At 40.2% G+C, this 22,898-nt stretch overlaps 1 protein-coding gene across 1 annotated transcript in view; it reads left to right on the forward strand.

Moving 5' to 3' along the window:
- Nucleotides 1-278: 278 nt before the first annotated feature.
- Nucleotides 279-22,898, forward strand: part of LOC138964111 (cortactin-binding protein 2-like) — a 164,984-nt gene continuing 142,364 nt past the window's right edge. Inside the window, exons 1-3 of the mRNA XM_070335991.1 lie at nucleotides 279-776; nucleotides 17,766-17,867; nucleotides 18,147-18,386. Coding sequence (XP_070192092.1) covers nucleotides 705-776; nucleotides 17,766-17,867; nucleotides 18,147-18,386 — 414 coding nt within the window. The 5' untranslated portion in view covers nucleotides 279-704. The remainder of the gene's footprint in view (nucleotides 777-17,765; nucleotides 17,868-18,146; nucleotides 18,387-22,898) is intronic.

Raw genomic sequence — 22,898 nt, forward strand, 5'->3', positions numbered from 1 at the left:
AACTGACAAGTAAACTCATAAAATTCATTCAGCTGAGTTATTTATTCCTTATCGAGTCATCATTTTCAGATTCCAATAATATATAATTTTATTCGTATGACGTTGAAAATATGATGAAAATGATGAAAATCTTATTGTTGAATAGAAAATATGCTTCTTTGAGAATTTGACTACTTGATTCTCCCAGACTGAGATAATTAAGATCTCTGATTCTCCCTACAGACTTTGGTTGGCCGATACTGGACGGCTAATCGGTCTGAGTCTCCGAGACAGTTTGTCTTTCTCATGCAGTTCCGGCAAAAACATCGAATATTTAACAATTTTGATGTCGTTGTTTTCACCAAATATGTTATGTTCAATGACTGCATAGTCACAATAATATCTACTTTTGCACCATCCCAGTTGAAAGCAAGCATTCTTTACTATGGCGGAGAGACTTGAACGTTTCGCAGAGTCGAGCACCTTGCCATGAAAAATTAGCTGGTCACGTGACGAGTATGGAAGGCTGAAGTGAAACAAAGATGGAACAAGGAAAGCTGGGTGTGTTCGTGCAGTTTTCTTCCTGACTAAACCTTTTCACCAATACGTTTCTGTGACAAAGTAACAATCTATGATACGTACAGATGAAGGTATGATGTAAAACTGACCTCGATGAAGTTCTATGCAGACGACGCAAATGAAGCACCTTCCTGAGTGATTCCAAAATGGCTGCCAGAAATGTCAAATCCATACCAGGGTTTGAGACTTCGGATAAAATGCAGTCCAGCACGTTGAAGGTATGGTTTCACATGATCTGCATGAGATTAAAAAAAGTGCAAACTTCATGGCTTTGCGGTAAGAGATGATGCCGTAGTGAACACCATAAAGGATCAAAGTATTGGTAGGCCTGTACGCAGTAAAACTAAAAAGTAAAAGTCATGAAAGGCCATTCATTTTTACTTTTTCTGTGATGGCAAATAATGTGTGTTCGTTTTTCTTGGTGGACAGTGAAATGAACCAGCTTTTGAACGTTAATTGAGTGGTATGTGGACATCCACAGTATGCAACAAGCGGATAGCAGGCTTGGCAGCACTCCTTATAATAAGACTAAGAGGGCAGTAAATGATGAAATGTCCCCTCTTGAGTTTGATGATTGTTTTAGCATTCTGACACTGGTACAAGAATGAAGAACTTCATAACTTTAAGCAAATTATGAGACTTTTGATGGGTTGGCTCACATGCTATGTGGGGTGAGTAAATTTGTCGAAGTAATTGAAATGTTGACAATGATGTCATGATTTATCTCGTTTAAGGCTCACTCTGCCTCACAGGAGTCTTACAGTTACAGAGCGATTACATTTTTTCACTTAAACGGCAATACTGACCTGATTCATACACACTCGCAATAGCATTCAACAACATTAAAAGACACTTACACTTACAGATACTTACACTTACAGATAACTTGAACGGCAATCTAATTAGCAAGCGTAAACCACACACCAGTTCTCGTGGTTTATTCATTTCAACCCCAGAGCCTTTAGGGTGGTGGGGCCTTGTGTGACTAACTTTATTCACACATGACCTGTTGAATTGTTTGCGGTTTCAAAGTGTCTCTAGATCTGCAATTGTATGCTATTGTGTATTTTTGAATGTAAATATATACAACAAATGACTGATATACATATATTTGAATATATTATATATATATATATATATATATATGGTCAAGGCCATGGAGGTGACACCAATGAGTGTGACATGCAAGAACAAATTTCGATGTTATTACAAGCTGACAATTTCCTGACAATTTACTAGGTATGGTCATGCTAAACTTGTACGAAAAATGTTTTCCACACTTGAGCCATCGTTTAGATGTATTTACAAAAATAATATCAATGTTCAAACATAACATGACGCCATCACAATTTCAGATTCAGACAATTTAATGATCCAAGAACAAACAAAAAGAAATGTTGGTGGTGTTTCTTTATTGCTAGGCCACACATCCATCAATACAAACAAGATAAGCAGGTAAGAATCTCTAATTGGGTCAAATACCTGAGCTTCAAATTGATTAAAGTTTAAACATAACATGACACCAAAACACTAAGTCAAAATGCAGCATGGAGTTCAAAGACAAAATACCATCAATACTAAGTCCAAAACAGAAAACATAGATAATGTTTGTGTGTCTCCAAAATATCGTAATGAAAATACTAATTATAGTCATCAAATTAAATCAATAATAGAGCCATCCTTCACTGGATGCTGCGTAATACCCGAAAATACCAAAAATTAAACCAAGAACACGCCCAAATCAATCATTTTGGCATTAAATAATAATAAAACATTGTTGCATACATATATTTCCTTTGGCAAAAAAAAAAAAGTGGATGTGTTACCTTGTCTTTAAACAAGAAATTCCTCCGATAGGAACTACACCCCCGTCAAAGGGAAATAACCTTCTCAGTTGGTGGCAGTGAGAATGGTTATTTCCCTTTGACCAACGGGGGTGTCCGTCTATACCAGGCCTTGTATAATTTTAATCCACCAATAACTCCCTAACCGTGTGTTTGACTGGTCCCAATTTTTGTAAGGACCGTCTCAGGAATGTATAGAACCTCTTCACCAAGTTTGGTGACGATCGGTCCGTTCATTCTTGAGATCTACTTGCGAACACAAACACATCGAGTGAAACCTATACACACCCCTATACCGGGGGTGTAATGAGAGGGAAAAAAGAACAAGTCGCGTAAGGCGAAATTACTACATTTAGTCAAGCTGTGGAACTCACAGAATGAAACTGAACGTAGTCCGCCGCTAGTGCAAAAGACAGTGAAAGTGACGAGCCTGTTTGGCGCGGCAGCGGTTGCGCTGTGCTTCATAGCACGCTTTACTGTACCTCTCTTCGTTTTAACTTTCTGAGCGTGTTTTTAATCCAAACACATCATATCTATATGTTTTTGGAATGAGGAACCGACAAGGAATAAGATGAAATAGTTTTTGAATCGATTTCTGAAATTTAATTTTGATCATAATTTTTATATTTTTAATTTTCAGAGATTGTTTTTAATCCAAATATAACATATGTATATGTTTTTGGAATCAGAAAATGACGAAGAATAAGATGAAATTGTTTTTGGATCGTTTAATAAAAAAATAATTTTAATTACAAGTTTCCGATTTTTAATGACCAAACTCACTCAGTAGTTTTTAAGCCACCAAGCTGAAAAGCAATACCAAACCCCGGCCTTCGTCGAAGATTGATTTGCCAAAATGTCAATCAATTTAATTGAAAAATGAGGGTGTGACAGTGCCGCCTCAACTTTTACAAAAAGCCGGATATGACGTCATCAAAGGTATTTATCGAAAACAAGAAAAAAAAAGCCGGGGATATCATACCCAGGAACTCTCATGTCAAATTTCATAAAGATCGGCCCAGTAGTTTAGTCTGAATCGCTCTACACACACACACACACACACACACACATACACCACGACCCTCGTCTCGATTCCCCCCTCTATGTTAAAACATTTAGTCAAAACTTGACTAAATGTAAAAAGTAGCCATGCTTGAACATAACATGACGCCGTGACAAAAGATAAACTTACACCATCTGGAGCTATAGATGCAAATAAAATATCAAATTCAGAAGCCATTGTGTGCATAGCGTTGGTAGCTACATTGCACAGTTAACTGCATAGCCAAGTCACAACCTTAGAAAAAGTTATTCTGAAATTAAAACACTTAAACATAACTTGACGCCATGAAACATAACATGACGCCGTGACACAGTCTTTATCAGGCTAAAGTGGCAAAACCAAACATAATAAAAGAACAGGAGTATACAGCTATAGCTACATGCAGTGATGGTAGGTAATTATTAGCCACCAAATAATCTGATGTGTAAACTTAATCTTTTATGTTTGCACAGAAAATTTGCTGTTTGAGCATAGCATGACGCCATGAAACATAACATGACACCGTGACGAAAGATAAAATTACATCCTCTGGAACTATGGGTGTAAGTAAGCCATCCAATTCAGATGCCATTGTGTGCACATATAAGGCTGCTACAGAGCTAAGTTCACTGAATAGGGGAGGGGCAACCTTAGAAAAAGTTTTTGTACCATGAAAAAATGCCCAAACATAACTTAAGACCATGTTCAAACCAATTAAAAGGAAAAAAAAATGTATAGTCTACATTTACCTGTACAAAATGCTAGATAAAAAGGAAAGCTAGATGAAAATAGACTAAGAAACTATAAAAACGGAAAAAGTCACAAAATGTTGCCCAAACATAACATGACATACCCTGACATTCATGCGTTGGTGTCATGTTATGTTGGACATGAATTCCCAACCACAAGTACAAACAAACAAAAAACCAAAAAACACTAACTAGAAGAAAAAAATAACTATGCATGCTTGGTCCGGACATGCAAAAAGATTTTGATGATCTAGAATAACAAAAATAACCTATCAAACTTAACATTACACCGAGGGGTGTCTCAGAACCGGCAGAACCGGCGTCAAGTTATGCTCAAACAGATTATGGTGAAATTGTATTATGCATTTTTCCTACAGATTATATTTTTGTTGTGCTGGGCTGCATTGAAACAGATAATATCCATATTAAATTCTACATCTATTTTTCTTTACCAAAAATAAAATAAGTAAAAAACCGAGTGCCCAAACCTAACATTACACCAGCCGTGGCAGCAGAGATCGACTGTGCATAGCGTCAAGTTATGTTTGGACATAAAACTAGCACTCGGCGATCAGACACAATAAGGGTCTACAAGTTCAGACCCAGTGATGATGTTAATTCCTAGTATTCAATCTGCCACAAAAATTAGTGTATGTTTGAAGACATTTAGTTGAACGAGTTTAAACATAACGCTGACGACCTCGGACTTGGTGTAAAGTTGCGTTTGATCTCCCGCATCCCATAATATCAACCACGTATCTTGTAAATCGCAGTAAATGACTTTTAGGGGTACTTCACGAAGTGATTTCATGAAGGGATGCATCATTGATGGTTGAAAACGTACTTAGCTAGATATCAAACCAAAAACGCAACAGTGACACCACATGATCGGCATGAATGCATATATGACAAAGCAAAAATTGACAAATGTAGGAACGTAGGAAAGTGTTGATGAAAGCACAACTATTCAGACAGGATCTCTAGTTTTATCAGAGAAACAGAACTCAGCACTCGAAAGCCTAATCTGGTCATTACTTCATATTCTATCTATAATTTCGCTGGATTTGCAAAAACGCAACAAATGACGCCAAAATAAAAACTTTAGTTTTCGGCCTATCCTCGGCGTCCATCGCGAGCTTTGTCTTCAAATGGCGCAATATTCTAAATTGGAGTGGTTTTCACTTCCATGCCGGATTAATCTCCAAAATATGGAGTGAAAAATACACATTAATTGTTCTTTTTTCGTGTCCAAACGCAACGGTTTGTTGACACCATATCGCTTCCGCAAAATCAATGTAAATTTCTTCCTGCATCAGAGCTTAAAATGTTCGCTTGCTGATTAATCCAGATTAGATTAGATTAGAGGTTAATCACGTGTGTTGGATGCGGATATTTCTTTCAAGTTAACATTGATCGCTATCACCCAAACATGACACCATGCGTTGCGTTTGAGCACGATTGATGACGCTCTATATAAACAAGAAACGAACAAATATTTGACACGCACGTAACGTCAATAGGGTGGCCGAGTGGTAACGCACTTGCGCTCGGAATCGAGAGGTTGCGTGTTCGACTCTGGGTCAGGCCGCTATTTTCTCCCCCCTTTCCTAACCTAGGTGGTGGGTTCAAGTGCTAGTCTTTCGGATGAGACGAAAAACCGAGATCCCTTCGTGTACACTATATTGGGTGTGCACGTTAAAGATCCCACGATTGACAAAAGGGTCTTTCCTGGCAAAATTGTATAGGCATAGATAAAAATGTCCATCAAAATACCCGTGTGACTTGGAATAAAGGCCGTGAAAGGTAAAGTTTCGCCTAACAGGCTTGAGGTTTGCTGGTCGATGTGAATGCGTTATATATTGTGTGTAAAAAATGTTTGTTTGTCTGTCTGTCTGTAACAAATTCCATTTCACACGGCAGAAATTAGTATGTAAAGCGCGGAGAGCACAGTTAATTGTGGTTCGTGCTATATAAGCTCATCATAATAATAATAACGTTTTAAGAATTGGAAATCAATAAATTGACTCTTGATTCGATCTTTTTATGGTGAAAAATGCCGTCTGAAGTGACACACAGGTATGTCTGTCACGTTTTTCTTCCACCACGATCGTCGATTTTTCATTAAAAAAAATTGTTTTTTAATGACAGAAAGCAAGTTTAACTCACTTTATGTCATCACACGAAGCTTTGATTATATAAGAACAAGTGACAACAGTTTGATTTCATTGATTCTTTATCTTCAACCTTAGAATGGCAGTCAAAAATTGTCAGCTGGTGATTTCTGCACTCGAGCCACCTCCATGGCCTTGACCATCTATACATATAAATAAAAGAGAGTGTCTGTCTGTGTGTGTGTGTGTGTGTCTGTGGTCGCCATACCTCAGAGATGGCAAAAGATAAGCACAAGATATTTTGCATGCACACTGCCCTGGACCCACAAATGTGCACCTGGGTTTTAGTTTCTCCAGACATTGTTTCCTTCCTCGGATAATTACCCTCCCCATCAATACAGTCTATATAGTGCAAGGGAGGTAAGTCACACACACACACACTAACCCTGCCCCTGCTCCCCCTCCCTGCCTTCCAGATCATCGGGAGGAATTTTGAAGGCTCTCTCTCTCTCTCTCTCTCTCTCTCTCTCTCGCTCTCTCTCTCTCTCCCCCTCTCTCCCTCTCTCTCACTCTCTCTAACCCTCTCTCTCTCTCTCTCTCTCTCTCTCTCTCTCTCTCTCTCTCTCTCTCTCTCTCTCTCTCTCTCTCTCTCTCTCTCTCTCTCTCTCTCTCTCTCTCTCTCTCTCTCTCTCTCTCTCTCTCTCTCTCTCTCTCTCTCTCTCTCTCTCTCTCTCTCTCTCTCTCTCTCTCTCTCTCTCTCTCTCTCACATATCATATGTATAGATAGATATTTTGAGTGGGAGAGGAAATCCATGTGCATTTATTCTTGTCTTCTGTCAGTATAACCGAGGGAATTCGTGTTTTTTGTTCACATCTAACAGTGATGAGAATCAAAGTGCGTACTCATTCTGTGTTTATCTGAACGACGAATGCACGAGAATATTCTCTTGGTGTGCAAATGTGGCGGCACCGTGCTTTGTTCTTTTTTTTTTCTTTTTTTTTTTTAAGAATAAAAGTAGTCGTTGTTTTAAAATGTACCTGTTTGTACAGCGAAGAACAGTCGAGATAACTATAGTTATTGTAGCGATATCGGAAGAATACTCACGTCAACATGCCGAATGGCACAAACAGGATGTTTACATTCGAACGCCTTCGAAGATTTTCCATTCGTTCTATTTGTGACTATTTTAATAGATTGTAGCGATGTCGGAAGAATACTCTGGAATATTACGTGAACATGCCCAAAGACACAAACAGGATGTTTACATTCGAACGCCTTCTGAGGTTTTCCATTCGTTCCATTTGTGACGTAGACGTTTTCCCGGTAGCTCTCTTTCTTACTTTGAAGTTGCGTCCCGAATATTCTTTTGAGAGAGTATATAAACGAGTGAAAGCCAGGTGTTTCAATATATGTGCGAAATGAACTTCAATGCTCATTGCACAAATTGTTGTTGATACTCAGTTATCAAAATGCCTTCTAAAAAAAAGCAATCAGAAAGAAGCAAGCTAGCAAAAAAGCGGCTTGCGATGCCCAGAGCCAGATCGGCCGAAACTGCGGACCAGCGTCAAGACAGACAAGAAACCGACAAAAGAGCAAAGGCCCGGGCCAGATCGGCCGAAACTGCGGACCAGCGTCAAGCAAGACAAGAAACCGACAAAACAGCAAAGGCCAGAGCCAGATCGGCCGAAACTGCACACTTTTGAACCGAACTCAGAATGTTTTATTACCTGCGTGTGTGTGTGTGTTTGAGAGACGCACACAGACAGCCATAGACAGACAGAAGAGCCCGGGCGAAGCCGGGTCTCTCACGCTAGTATATATATATAATTAAGTAGAAGTGCAATGCCAAGGCACTACATACTCTCTCTCTCTCTCTCTCTCTCTCTCTCTCTCTCTCTCTCTCTCTCTCTCTCTCTCTCTCTCTCTCTCTCCCTCTCTCACACACACACAAACACACACAAACACACACACAAACAGACCCAAACACGTGCCAACACAACAGCGCACTCTCTTTCTCTCTGTCTCTCCCTTTACGTTAAAAAGGAAACATCCCAGGCTAAGAGAGAAAAGCAAGAGAGAGAGAGTGAGAGAGAGAGAGACAGACCGACCGACAGACAACCAGAGACAGAGAGCTAGAGAGAGAGAGAGAATTAGAGAGAGACAGACCGACAGACAACCAGAGACAGAGAGCTAGAGAGACACACACATACACCGACAAAAAGATAGGAAGGCAGCGAGAGAGGTCACTCACAAGCATAGCACACAAACAAAAAACACACAATTTAGCTAGGGGGTGGGGGGGGGGGGGCTGAAGCCCCCTCAGGCTCGAGCCCCAATAGACCACCACCCCCCCCATCCATAGTCCGGCCCTGCGCACACATACAATCAATCAATCAATGAAGCTTATATCGCGCATATTCCGTGGGTACAGTTCTAGGCGCTCTGCAGTGATGCCGTGTGAGATGAAATTTTATACGGCCAGTAGATTGCAGCCATGTTGGCGCATATTTACCTTTCACGGCCTTATTCCAAGTCACACGGGTATGGTAGACAATTATTAACTGTGCCTAAGCAATTTTGCCAGGAAAGACCCTTTTGTCATCCCGCAGTGGGGCACTGCGGTTATGAAATTAAAAGCCCCTCCTGTTTTTGGAACCGCAGGAGCTTTCTAGTTTGCTGTTAGGTAGATTTTTGGTTCCTCTTTCCTGTCATGCTCTCTTTTTCTTCATGAATTCTTTTCTTTTTTCTGCCTTCTTGCTCATTCACCTGTATTTTTTCCAAAAATCTCTTCTCTTGCCGCTTGTCTCGCGATTCATGTATAGTTTAATCTGTTAGTGTTCTGATGTAAGTCCAGCAGTAGATAGGTTAAGCCTATTTTAACATACTGGAAACTGGTAATCTTCCAGTAGGTATTAATTTAGTTTTACTAAAGCCTGCTGGGACACAAGTAATGGGTTAGTGCATTTGTAAACAGGAATCGCTTGACAAGTGGCCCCCTTCATCCCCCCTTCCTCGTCCTGATATGGCTCTGCGTAGTCGGCTGGACGTTAAGCAACAAATAAACAAACAAACAAACAAACCCTTTTGTCAATCGTGGGATCTTTAACGTGCACACCCAATGTAGTATACACGGGGGGTGGTTCGGACACCGAAGAGAGTCTGCACACAAAGTTGACTCTGTGAAATAAATTTCCGCCGAACCTGGGATCGAACTCGCGCTGACAGCGGCCAACTGAATACAAATCCAGCGCGCTACCAACTGAGCTATATCAACTTGACTTCAAACTTCAAAGAAACTGTAATGATTTGCAGAAACACCATGTACTTGGGCAGTGGTAAGATGCAGCACATGTGATTTGATAGTAGCCCTGTCGCGGCAGTACGTTTTTGCTCAATCTACATAGGCACTGCAACAAACAGTATCAAATGTACGAAATCTCAAGTCAACTAGCATCGCACAAAGAGGAAAGTTGCAAGCATGATTTTCAGTAGCCTACATACACACAGTAGCACATGGTGCACTCAAATATTAACATAGACAAACAAACACACGCCACGCGCATGAGAGAAAAGCTCTAGAGAGGGGATGACGTCACGATGCATTGACGTCAAAACATCTTGACGTCGTCTAGTTGCGCGAGTATTATGCCGTAGTCTCGGAAATTCTACCTCAACAAAGCGGCCCTGGGTGGCGATGGATCAAAAATCGAAGAATTGGTCGGCACCCGCCGTATTTTAGTTAGTATGTTTCCAATTTTTGGTGAATTTCCATCCCGAACTGTAGCCCGAGTTAGGTCACTAAGAATCCTTCTTTATTATGTGTTATCGGGAAGAACTTTTCTCAAGTCGATTACAGTATAGTGTTCGTGGGATACCTCTAGCTTCAGTGTCCTCTTTGGCAACTTTTGTGAGTTGCCCATATAACAAGTCGCGTGAAGATATAAATTTATAATATGAAAAACATTTAGTCGGTCCTTATTCAACTTTAAAGAGATCAATACTGAAAAAGTGGAAGCCAGTCATCACCGAGACTACCTTCAGATAGTCTCGGCTAACCATACCCGAAGACCGAGGGGGTGTCACGCTCGTCTCCGTGAAGTATGCGATAGTACAGTAAAACCTGTCTCTAAAGGACACCCTTGGGGTATGGTAATGGTGTCCCTATTTAGACAGGTGTCCTTTCTTCACAGGTGGAGGGGCCTGGGCAATATTTTACAAAGAGCACGTAAAATGTACAAGACACTTTTTGTCAATCCTGGAGTATGTATTTATTTTTGAACACAAAACACAAGGTAAAAACTTAAATAAAATTACCAGATCATTGTACAAGGCACAGATTGAGGGCAGTGACAGGAATTAAAACAAGATTAAATTGAATTGAATAGTGTTCAACCGTCTCTGCCAGGACTCCAGCCACCCATTGGACGCCATAAACTCATCTTGGCCCATCTCCATTCCTAGGATCAACGCCTTTTCCTGAAAATAGAGAGAGAGAGAGAGAGAGAGAGAGAGAGAGAGAGAGAGAGAGAGAGAGAGAGAGAGAGAGAGAGAGAGAGAGAGAGAGAGAGAGAGAGAGAGAATTGAGCTATTGAATACATAAGGGCCAACAGCCCCTTTCAATGGATTGAACATGAGACTCACTGAAAATGTGAGTAAACAAATGATACATGTAGCAAACAACAACAACAACAACAACATCCCCCCCCACCCTCCACCTACCCCGTTCCCCACACACACTGTGCATTCAAACTTACGCAAGTCGGACGTCACAAAGCTAGAAATAGCTGACTCTTGATCGGTGGTTCAACGGGAAATTCCGCAGTGTGTCTCGACCAAATTGGGTCAGCTCTTGTTTCATTCAGTTTTTCTAGTCTCAGCATAAATGCATGGAACAGAAATTTAGCTGTGTTAACTATTATTTCCTTCGAACGATTGCTTACTAAGACTTAAAGAGAGAGAGATCGAGAGAGAGATTAGTAGGATGGGGGAAGGGGGGAGTGGTAAATGATAAATGGTTGCATTTTCTTACCTGTATAAGTGGTCCACTGACGGGCAGATTCTTCGATCTTGCAGTACAAAACCACTCCCATACCACGTTGTTCAGGTCTTCATATTGCGTTTTCCGACGTTTCACAGTTTTTTGGTCGCTTCGTGCCCCTGACTCCCACTCCTTCATCACGTCTTCTTTTTCCGATTTGATCCTCGCGATCTGTGATTTACCACATCCCATCTCCTTCGCCACATCTCGGCATGATTGGCTGCTATCTAGTTTTTTCAAGGCAGCGACACGCTGCTCTAAAGTCAACGCTTTTCTTTTTCCTGCTGGAGATTCCATTTTTAAACACAGTACTGTTGCTTTTGGTTGTGACTATATCCACAATGCGGAAAAGCGAAAGTGAGCGAAGCGAAAGTGAGTGAGCGAAAGTGAGTCTCCATCTAAACAAGCCACTGATTGGTCAGAAAAGGGACAGGACAACCAATCAACAACCATTTGTGCTACGGCTGCCGAGCACTGACCTGAATAACAGTCGAGTTTTCGAAGTTGCGTTTTCATGTACGTAGTGTCCGTTTGTGACAGTGTTTACACTTCCTACGGTCCGAAAAATCGTGTCCGCGTCCGTAAGTGGCAGGTGTCCGTCCGTTAAAGGTTAGTTATTGTTGAAATCGTGTTCGTTCCATGATAAACTGTCCGTATGTAGCAGGTGGCCGTTACAACAAGGGTCCGCTAGACTCAGGTGTTACTGTAGTACTTACTGAACTTATTTTCTTTCATTCTGAGCACACTTTTAGAGTAAACATGACATATTTATATATTTTTTAATTCAGAAGAAGATGAAAAATACAATGTAATCATTTTTTTAATCTGCTTCTGAAAATTCGATTTTAATGACTTTAATGAGCAAACTAATTCACTAATTTTTAAGCTTCCAAGCTGAAATGAAATCCCATAGTCCGGACGTTGTCGAAGATTGCTTGACCAAAATTTCAATCAATTTGGTTGAAAAATGAGGGCATGACAGGGTGGCCTCAACTTTCACTAAAAGCCGGATATGACGACAAAGATATTTATGGAAAATTAAAAAAAAAAAAGTCTGGGGATATCATACCCAGGAACTCTCATGTCAAGTTTCATGAAGATCGGTCCAGTAGTTTTCTCGGAATCGTTCTACACACACACACACACACATACACCACCACCCTCGTCTCGATTCCCAGTTTATGTTAAAACATTTCGTCAAAACTTGACTAAATGTAAAAATGGATGTGTGTGTGTGTCTGTCTGTCTGTCTGTCTGTCTGTCTGTATGTGGTTGCCATACCTCAGAGATGGTAAGAGTATGAACAAGATACCGTGCATGCACACTGCCTTGGAGCCGCAGATGTGCACCTTGGTTTTTGAGTCACTTGAGAAAAAGTGACTCTATGTAATCGGTCAGTGTTAGTCTGTCCGGCCGGCTGGCCGTCCGGCCGTCCGGCCGGCCGTCCGTAGACACCACCTTAACGTTGGACTTTTCTCGGAAACTATCAAAGCGATCGGGCTCATATTTTGTTTAGTCGTGACCTCCAATGACCTCTACACTTTAACGATGGTTTCGTTGACCTTTGACCTTTTTCAAGGTCACAGGTCAGCGTCAAAGGAAAAATTAGACATTTTATATCTTTGACAAAGTTCATCGGATGTGATTGAAACTTTGTAGGATTATTCTTTACATCAAAGTATTTACATCTGTAGCCTTTTACGAACGTTATCAGAAAAACAAGGGAGATAACTAGCCTTTTCTGTTCGGCAACACACAACTTAACGTTGGGCTTTTCTCGGAAACTATAAAAGTGACCGGGCTCAAATTTTATGTGAACGTGACTCATTGTGTTGTGAATAGCAATTTCTTCCTGTCCATCTGATGCCTCATATAATATTCAGAACTGCGAAAGTGACTCGATCGAGCGTTTGCTCTTCTTGTTATTTTCTTGATTCATTGTTTCCTTTCTCAGATCATGAACACCTCTTTATTGAATACAGCCTATATAGTGCAAGGCCAGTTCAGTGCCTACTAATCACCTGTAGCAAGCACATAATGCCAGTGATAATTATTAGAGACTCTCTTTTGCTCCTATGAGGAGAAGAAATTAGTTAATGAAGAAAGAAAAATTAACCTGACAGTTCAGAAAACTTCCAGAAGCAAAGGGAGGTAACTCTTACTTGGTTATTATACTTTCAAGGGCAGTAGCTCTTATCATGCAGACCCCCCCGCGGGTTAGGGGGAGTCCCATATTGGTTGGGACGAGAAAGAATTTACCCGATGCTCCCCAGCATGTCGTAAGAGGCGACTAACGGATTCTGTTTCTCCTTTTACCCTTGTAAAGTGTTTCTTGTATAGAATATACCGTACTTTCCGGGTCATAAGGCGCGATTTTTTTCCTCGAGTTCCACCCCTGCGTCTTGTATAACGAAGCGCCTAATCCGTGTATGAAATACGAAAAAAATCAAAGAGACCGCTTGAGTACCAGTCAAACAACTTGTGATAATGCATGTTTCAGCTACTAGGTACTGCCCTGCCTTTGATCTGGCCGCACACACAGATTTCCACTCTGTTCAACTCGGTCACTCACCGGTCACTGACCCCGGTGCAGGAAGTGTTTCCTCTCTCAGATATGACAGGGGAACCACCTCTCATGGCAAAAACTGGGTCATTGACCCCTGGGAAGAAGGTCGTGTCTATAAACAAGGCCACCCATCTATCACAATGCCTTTGATCTGGCCGCACACACAGAGCACACATATTTTCACTCAGTTAAAGTCGGTCACTGACCGGTCATTGACCCCGGTGCAGGAAGTGTTTCCTCTCTCAGATATGACAAAAACTGGGTCATTTTGGTGTGCCCTATCGGCCCCCTGCGTCCAATGGGTGGCTGGATTACAATTTTTTTTAAAAAGAAGGGGGTGCGTCTTGTATAACGAAGCGCCTTGTCACCCGGAAAGTACGGTAGTCAATTTTTGTAAAGATTTTAGTCAAGCAGTATGTAAGAAATGTTAAGTCCTTTGTACTGGAAACTTGCATTCTCCCAGTAAGGTAATATATTGTACTACGTTGCAAGCCCCTGGAGCAAATTTTTGATTAGTGCTTTTGTGAACAAGAAACAATTGACAAGTGGCTCTATTCCATCTTCCCCCTTCCCTCCGTCGCGATATAACCTTGAACGGTTGAAAACGACGTAAAACACCAAATAAAGAAAGACTTATCATGCAGACATGCCTGGCCATTCTCACAGAATGTAAAGAGTCGAAGTTCGACCTGCTGCTCAAGTATCTGGAATGTTAACAAGGAAGGGAGATCAGATAACTCATATCAAAGTTATTTTTCAGCGTGTTGATGGTAATACTTTTACATTATCTCTCAGACTTTTAATCCAAATGTATGAGCACACACTTCCATCTATTCTTATCCTGATTGGAATAACATTCTAAAAGTTTCTGAGAGAGGGGAGATTAGAAACACCCGGGCAAAGCTGGGTCCGGACTGCTAGTATATATATATATTATAAGAATGGATGCAAGTGTTTGTGTGTGTGTGTGTCTGTGGTCGCCATACCTCAGAGATGGCAAGAGGCAGGAACAAGATAGTGTGCATGCACAGTACTGCCTAGGAGCCGCAGATGTGTACCTGGGTTTAAGTTTCTTGACTAATTGTTTCTCCCCATTATTGAAAACATAGTGCGAGGCCAGTGTAGCGCCTACTGTTCATCTGGACCAAGTGCCAGTGTAATTAGTCTCTCTATTGCTCTTATCAAGAGAATAAATGAAGAAAAGAAAATCAGTCAGGAAGGTTCTAGAATAAAAGTGAGGTAACTCTTGCTTTATCCATTGAAGGGAGGAAACTCTTGCTATCGTTGTAAAAGGGTGAAAAGCGATGAAGTTAAACCTTTTGCTTAATTATCTCGAACTTTCTAAAGAAAGGGAGGTAACTCAAAGTTTTTAATTCATAAATTAGCAAGGGTGGTATCTCCTTTCCGCAAAAAAGTTTGATTTGAAGTTTTTCTTATATACTTTTCTTTCATTGATATTGAATTTATGTGCACCTGTGTTTTAGTTTCTCAATTCATTGTTTTCTTTCTCAGATACTGAACCTCCTCATTATTGAATACATACTTTTATAGTGCAAGGCCAGTACAACACCTACCGTACTTTCCGGGTCATAAGGCGCGACTTTTTTCCTCGAGTTTGACCCCTGCGTCTTGTATAACGAAGCGCCTAATCGGTGTATGAAATACGAAACAAATCAAAGAGACCGCCTGAGTACCAGTCAAACAACTTGTGATAATGCATGTTTCAGCTACTAGGTACTACCCTGGCCAAGTTTCCTCTCAAGACATCAAAGAGACCGCCCCATAGGTTAAACTCGGTCACTGACCCCGGTGCAGGAAGTGTTTCCTCTCTCAGATCTATGACAGGGGAAACACCTCTCATAGCAAAAACTGGGTCATTGATCCCTGGGAAGAAGGTCAGTGTCTAAACAAGGCAACCCCGCTATCACAATGGACCTGCCTTTGATCTCGCCGCACACACAGAGCACACATATTTCCACTCTGTATTCTTCCTTTGATGTGCGGCTTATTTTCATTCTTCCACCGTTTGTTACCGGTATACTTTTTTAATTTTGGTGCGCCCTATCGGCCCCCTGCGCCCAATGGGTGACTGGATTACAATTTCGTTTAAAAAGAAGGGGGTGCGCCTTATGCGCTGTAGCGCCTTGTAACCCGGAAAGTACGGTACTGTTCATCTGTGGCAAGCACATACGGCCATTGACATTTGAGATTCTCAATCGCTCTTATCAAGAGAATAAATAAAGGAAAGAAAATCAATCAGGATGCATGTGTAATTTTTTAGCTTAAAATTGCTGTGCTGAAACAAATTATCACAAGCATGCAACAGTTCCCTCTTTCTTGTGAGTCCTCAGGTACTCATTTCTGCTTCTCGCTCCATGTAGCACTAGCTGTCAGAATATATGGGTAATAAAACATTGCCAATACTGAAAAGTTTCACTGCAGACACTCTCCAATGGGCAATATGTTCCTGATTTCTAAATTGATTTTTAAGAAAGAGTATATTTGTTGCGCAAGATAGCTTAAATCCAGATGTGCGAAGAAATTTTAGAGAGTGCTACACTTAAAGTTAAACGCCATTTAATTGCTATGCTGAAAATTAAAAAAAAGTCCAAATTGTTACAGTACACTTGAGGCAAGTTGAGGCTTTACAAGAGTTGACAGATCTGGTTTAGCATAATTTGTTTTCCAATCGAGTGGTAACGTAATTGTATTGGTAATGTATGGGAAATCGTCCTCTATTTTGATTGATTGGTACAGAGTAGCCTTATGTGACCTTGAAAACATGCAATATGTTTTTCTCCAGTCCAAATAGTATGTACAGGTGCATCCTGCTATAGGCAGAGATTTCTCAGCTTCTGATATACTGTCTTGTATTTCTTGTATAAACCATAGGTATAAGGTATGTATTATGCAAAAGAACGCAACAGCATTTTTATTTTATAACAAAGTCGGATCTGTGAATTAACATCAGGCTTGTGTGTGCAGTGTGTACAAGGTGTTAAATCCACTCATTTATGAAACTTTAGACCCAGATGAAAGTCTACATACAGAATATATGTTTTTCCAATCCCTTTAAAGTTTGCTTACATGAGTATCCTCGAAGTTGGCTACACAGGTAACACCCCCAAATTTATCGACTAAAGTTTGTTTTTATCGCTGAAAATGTATGTCTTCTTTTCTTTCCATGTTCCATATAACTTTTTGTTAATTACATTTACAAAGTCAACCGTATGTGTCGATGAGAAACCTGTGAGAATGTTGCTCGACTTAAATTGTTACATCACCCTAGCCAGGCGACAGTTACAGCGTAATATACTTATTTATGGTTTTGAGTCATTCTGGGCAAGGTTGTAGAACTTTGTATCATTCGGACTAATCGGAGGTCCCAGCTATTTACAGACAAAAGTCGCCACATACAAGTGTACGTTGACAGTTTAAAGTTATTAGACATTATTCGTGCTTTAAAAGTAACCCAAGGCGACAGCAACTGCACCTCATTACTGAGAATGGGTGATATATATATACATGTATATATACAAAATGTATATCAACTTGACCTAGATCGCCTAACCTTCCAGAGCGACCTCTCTTCCATAGGCCATACAAAAATGACAAGAGTTATTTCTAGAATTTGTCTATTAGATTGATGTTCTCCAGTGGAAGCACAGGTGTCTTGTAAGACCCCAGCTCAGCCTTTTAGTATTAAATTTACACTCACACATACACACACACACACACACACACACACGTGTGCGCATGCAAAGTGAAAGTGCTGAAAATGAAAATACCGTTCAGTTTGCAATATTGTTAGCTCTGTAAATTCAAAAGTGTGAAACTGATTTTTTTCTCCTTCCAGCGTCAACCAAGCCCTGACTGGAGTAAAAATGATTTACTGAGACTTCTGAGTTACTTTGAAGGAGAGCTGCAGGCCAGAGACATAACAATAGCAGCTTTGAAGGTAAGAGTGTTCAAATCTTGTTTGTGAGCAACAGATCTTGATTCTGTCAGGGTAAAGTCAGTTATTTCTATCACTTCATAGATCAGTAGGTGTTGTACTTTATAGACTTGTTAACCCATACGGTTTCAGTGTATTTTGTATGCAGGGTACTCTAACATGACCTACTGTAGCCGTGTACATGTAGGTAATCTTTACTTTTTGTGAAATCGAACTGCATGTTACATATTTTGAAAGTCACTTTTCATTTGTCCTTTTGTTCTTTTTTCAAATGTGTTTCAGGCAGAGAAAGCTAAACAACTGTTGTATCAAGCCAAGTATGGCCGATTTGGCCTGGGGGACCCCTTTGTTGCCTTGCAGCGTGACACCATTGGTACTCGGGATTCAAACTTTGATGAGACTGCTGTAAAATCAATGTATGACAACCAGTTGGCACAGCTAGAAAACTTGATTGCCACACAGCGCAAGGCACAGCTCAAGATGAGGGAACAACTGGCCAATGCAGAAAAGCGTTATCATAAGGCAAGATTACATTGTTATTCCGTGGGCTTTGTGACATACTGTATTCAAATTTGACTGATAAAAGTGGTATGATTTTACACATGATAAGGACAGTACTTTCCTCTTGACTGTATTTTGCAACAGTGATTTGATGCAGCATATTTTATTTTATTGATATTGACATACAAGCTTGCTGAATATAATTATTTTCAGATAAAAATGTATCTTCTTTTTGAACAGTGAATGATGCTATAAGACTTAGCAAAAATATTATAGCGACAAATTTTGCACCTCAATTAAAGCATTAATTCCCGTGTCATTTCATTCAATTTTCTATGCCATTTATGGCAGTCAACTTGACTATCTTGCAGACCTTTAAGATCAAAGATTTCTGAAACAGAAATTGTTCAAAGCAATCCACAGGGTCATTTGCTGAAATATCGTGCTTTTTGTTATGGTACCCATCAAAATTGTCGCAAAAAACTCCCGCAAAAAACACACGAAATACGCAAGCCAGCTAATCAAAACAACTTGTCATCATTTTTACAAGATTTCATTCATAAAAAGCTGGGTAACAAAAAACTATGTTCATATAGGACAAATAAAAGTAGTGAATGGGTTTGGGCTTCAGGTGAAACATGGATTGTCAAAGTAAAGGCCAATCACCAAAAACTTCCAACAAAATCTTCACTTACAGCCCAATTTTGAAATACCGCAACAACAGCTTTCCAGAACTATAACACGATTGTATGTGCTCTCTGTTTGCATGGTTGTCCAGTGTTTTGTCCCCCCCCCCCCCCCCCTCCATAGCATATTAAACTCGACCTGCCCCAAGATATGTCAATTGGTCAGTCAGTCTGTCGATTTCGGGGGTACCCTTACTTGAGCGGCTATCACATCTTCCATGTAAAAGAACTCTTTGATCCGACAGGTGTGCCAGATAGTCTTCTTCTTCTTATTCTTCTTCTTCGTTCATGGGCTTAGACTCCCACGTTCACTCATGTTTTTAGCACAAGGGGATTTTTACGTGTATGACCGTTTTTACCCCGCCATTCAGGCAGCATACGCCGATTTCGGGGAAGGCATGCTGGGTATTTTCGTGTTTCTATAACCCACCGAACTCTGACATGGGTTACAGGATCTTTTCCGTGCGCACTGGGTCTTGTGCTTGCGTGTACACACGAAGGGGGTTAAGTCACTAGCAGGTCTGCACATAAGTTGACCTGGGAGATCGGAAAAATCTCCACTCTTAACCCACCAGGCGGCAGCGACCGGGATTCGAACTCACGACCTCCCGATTAGGAGGCCGACGTCTTACCACCACGCCACTGCGCCCGTCGCCAGATAGTCAACTGAACTACCTTAAATAGCATGGAAAGTTTGAATCAAATGACGCGGCAATTAATTGGGGTGTAAAATTTGTCGCAATTTAAAAAAAAGTTTAGCTACTTTTGTTTTTTTGTTGTTGCTGACCTGTTGCATGCAGGCTGCTTCAACTCTTGTGCCCTTTGCAAAAGAAATCTTTCTTCATTGGTCGTTTTTTTTATTTTATGTAATCTTTCGGAAAAGTTACGTAATACGACACGTTTGATATACATGTTCATAAAAATCCACACACATTCTGGTCAGCCTATTGGTCATAACTTCTAAAATTTTCAAAGCAATTCATTGGGAACTTGAGCAGATATGGGTCTCTCAGTGGAGGACCCCCTCAAAAATGGCCGCAAAACATGCCTTTTTTGGCCTCTAAAACGGTTGACACCTACCGCCTTTGACAAAAGACTACACAAATACTAAAGACGTAAGGTGCATGAAACAAATGCTCTGAACAGGAAATTGAATGGCCTTTCCAATGGTAGTCAGAAGTGTTTGGTAAGTGCACATTCTGATTTTTTTGCAGATTTTAAAATACGGGGCATTGGTTTTTGTCAGGTCGATTTTAAGGGTGACCTTGTTTGACAGGCTGCCACGGGATGCCTATACAAAGTACCACCAATCGAACAAATGATATGAACAGTAGACATAATTACCTTTTCCAGCATATAAAGTTCAATTAAAATGGATTGTGGTTTAACGCATTTCTGAACGTGCAAAAATTGTTGCAATAATTTTTTGGCCAAGTTTATTTCACCAACACAATATGTACAATCCACACGAGGCAAAATACCCATTTTTAAATAACAAAATATTTGTGGGGTATATATTTTGAAGAATTTTCCAGTGAAACAATCTTAATCGTGTTTCTTTTATTAAACCGGTTACAAGTGCTAAAATCCAATTTTATCTACAAGTTCAAAACCAAATTTATGTTTCCAAAATCTTACTGCAATGGGTTCTATAACTGAATTTTCAATTAAAATTTTACGAATCTGCCTTGGTTTTAATAATCTATCTAAAATGTTTCGGGAAAAAAATGTTTTGGAAAACCACCGCTTCAAATATAACTTCAATTCATAGGTAAATATTGTCTTTAAAACAGTGCAATACCATTATTAATGTTGGCTAATGTCAGTTATTAATGATATTCAATTCAATTGAGAAACTATTGAGATTATAGAAGCTTTTTATCCAAAGGAGTCATCCAGAAGTGTTATATACGAATTTTTTTTCATGTAAGCTAAAAATACAACAGCAGGAACCCCGGTATCTTTGATATGATGACATAGTTTCCGTCAAAGTGTGGCACGAAAACCTCGTAAGAGCGGGTTTTTTGCCGCTCACTTTAAAGAAATGAAGATGCGAGTTTTCTTCTCAAGAACTTTTCTTCACTTTAGAAAGCCGTTTGAGCTACAACCTTTTGTCACCACACTGGCAACATAATAAGGGAGCTTTAGTTCCACAACCTCAAAAATTAAGATACGAGGTTTGTGAATTACAGCGATGAAATGCTTTACAATTAAAAAAGGGTTTCATTTGCTATAATCAAGAAAGTAATTGAGGGTGGTAGATTTATTATTATAAACATAATGTATGTTAGACCACAAAGGGTGCTGCAATTAAAAAGCTTTCAAGATTTCTCGATTTTTTTGAATCTCCATAAAAGGCTTGCTTTTTGAGTCACTTGAGAAAAAGTGACTCTATGTAATCGGTCAGTGTTAGTCTGTCCGGCCGGCTGTCCGGCCGGCCGTCCGTAGACACCACCTTAACGTTGGACTTTTCTCGGAAACTATCAAAGCGATCGGGCTCATATTTTGTTTAGTCGTGACCTCCAATGACCTCTACACTTTAACGATGGTTTCGTTGACCTTTGACCTTTTTCAAGGTCACAGGTCAGCGTCAAAGGAAAAATTAGACATTTTATATCTTTTCTCGGAAACTATCAAAGCGATCGGGCTCATATTTTGTTTAGTCGTGACCTCCAATGACCTCTACACTTTAACGATGGTTTCGTTGACCTTTGACCTTTTTCAAGGTCACAGGTCAGCATCAAAGGAAAAATTAGACATTTTATATCTTTGACAAAGTTCATCGGATGTGATTGAAACTTTGTAGGATTATTCTTTACATCAAAGTATTTACATCTGTAGCCTTTTACGAACGTTATCAGAAAAACAAGGGAGATAACTAGCCTTTTCTGTTCGGCAACACACAACTTAACGTTGGGCTTTTCTCGGAAACTATAAAAGTGACCGGGCTCAAATTTTATGTGAACGTGACTCATTGTGTTGTGAATAGCAATTTCTTCCTGTCCATCTGATGCCTCATATAATATTCAGAACTGCGAAAGTGACTCGATCGAGCGTTTGCTCTTCTTGTTACATTTAGTCAAGTTTTGACTAAATGTTTTGACATGGACGGGGAATCGAGACGAGGGTCGTGGTGTGTGTATGTGTGTATAAAGTGATTCCGAAGAAACTACTAGACCAATCTTCATAAAACTTCACATGAGAGTTCCTGGGTATAATATCCCCAGACGTTTTTTTCATTTTTTGGATAGATGTCTTTGATGACGTCATATCCGGGTTTTTGTGAAAGTTGAGGCAGCACTGTCACACCCCCATTTTTCAACCAAATTAATTGAAATTTTGGTAAAACAATCTTCGACAAAGTCCGGACTATGGTATTGCATTTCAGCTCGAAATCTTAAAAATTAATGAATTAGTTTGCTCGTTAAAGTCGTCATTAAAATCGAACTTTTAGTAACAGATTAAACAATGACTGCATTGAATTCCTTATCTTCTCCTGAATTCAAAAATATATAGATATGTCCTGTTCACTCAAACAATGTGCTCAGAATGACAGAAAATAGGTTCAGTAAGTACTACACGGTCGCATGCTTCACGGAAACGAGCGTGATCCGTCTCGGTATTTTTAGCCGAGACTATCTAAATGTATCTCGTAGTCTTGGCGATGACTGGTTTGCGGTGTTGATCTTTTAGTTTGATACTGATTGACTAAATGTTTTTATATCGCTTCACGCGACTTGTTGGCTCACGTAAGTGTAGCCTATGCGATCGTAACTTTGTCTGTCTGTGCGTGCGTGCGTATGTGCGTATGTGCGTATGTGCGTGCGTGCGTGCGTGCGTGTGTATG

This window comes from Littorina saxatilis, linkage group LG4 (genome assembly GCF_037325665.1).
Source record: "Littorina saxatilis isolate snail1 linkage group LG4, US_GU_Lsax_2.0, whole genome shotgun sequence".
NCBI classification, from domain to species: Eukaryota; Metazoa; Mollusca; class Gastropoda; order Littorinimorpha; family Littorinidae; genus Littorina; species Littorina saxatilis.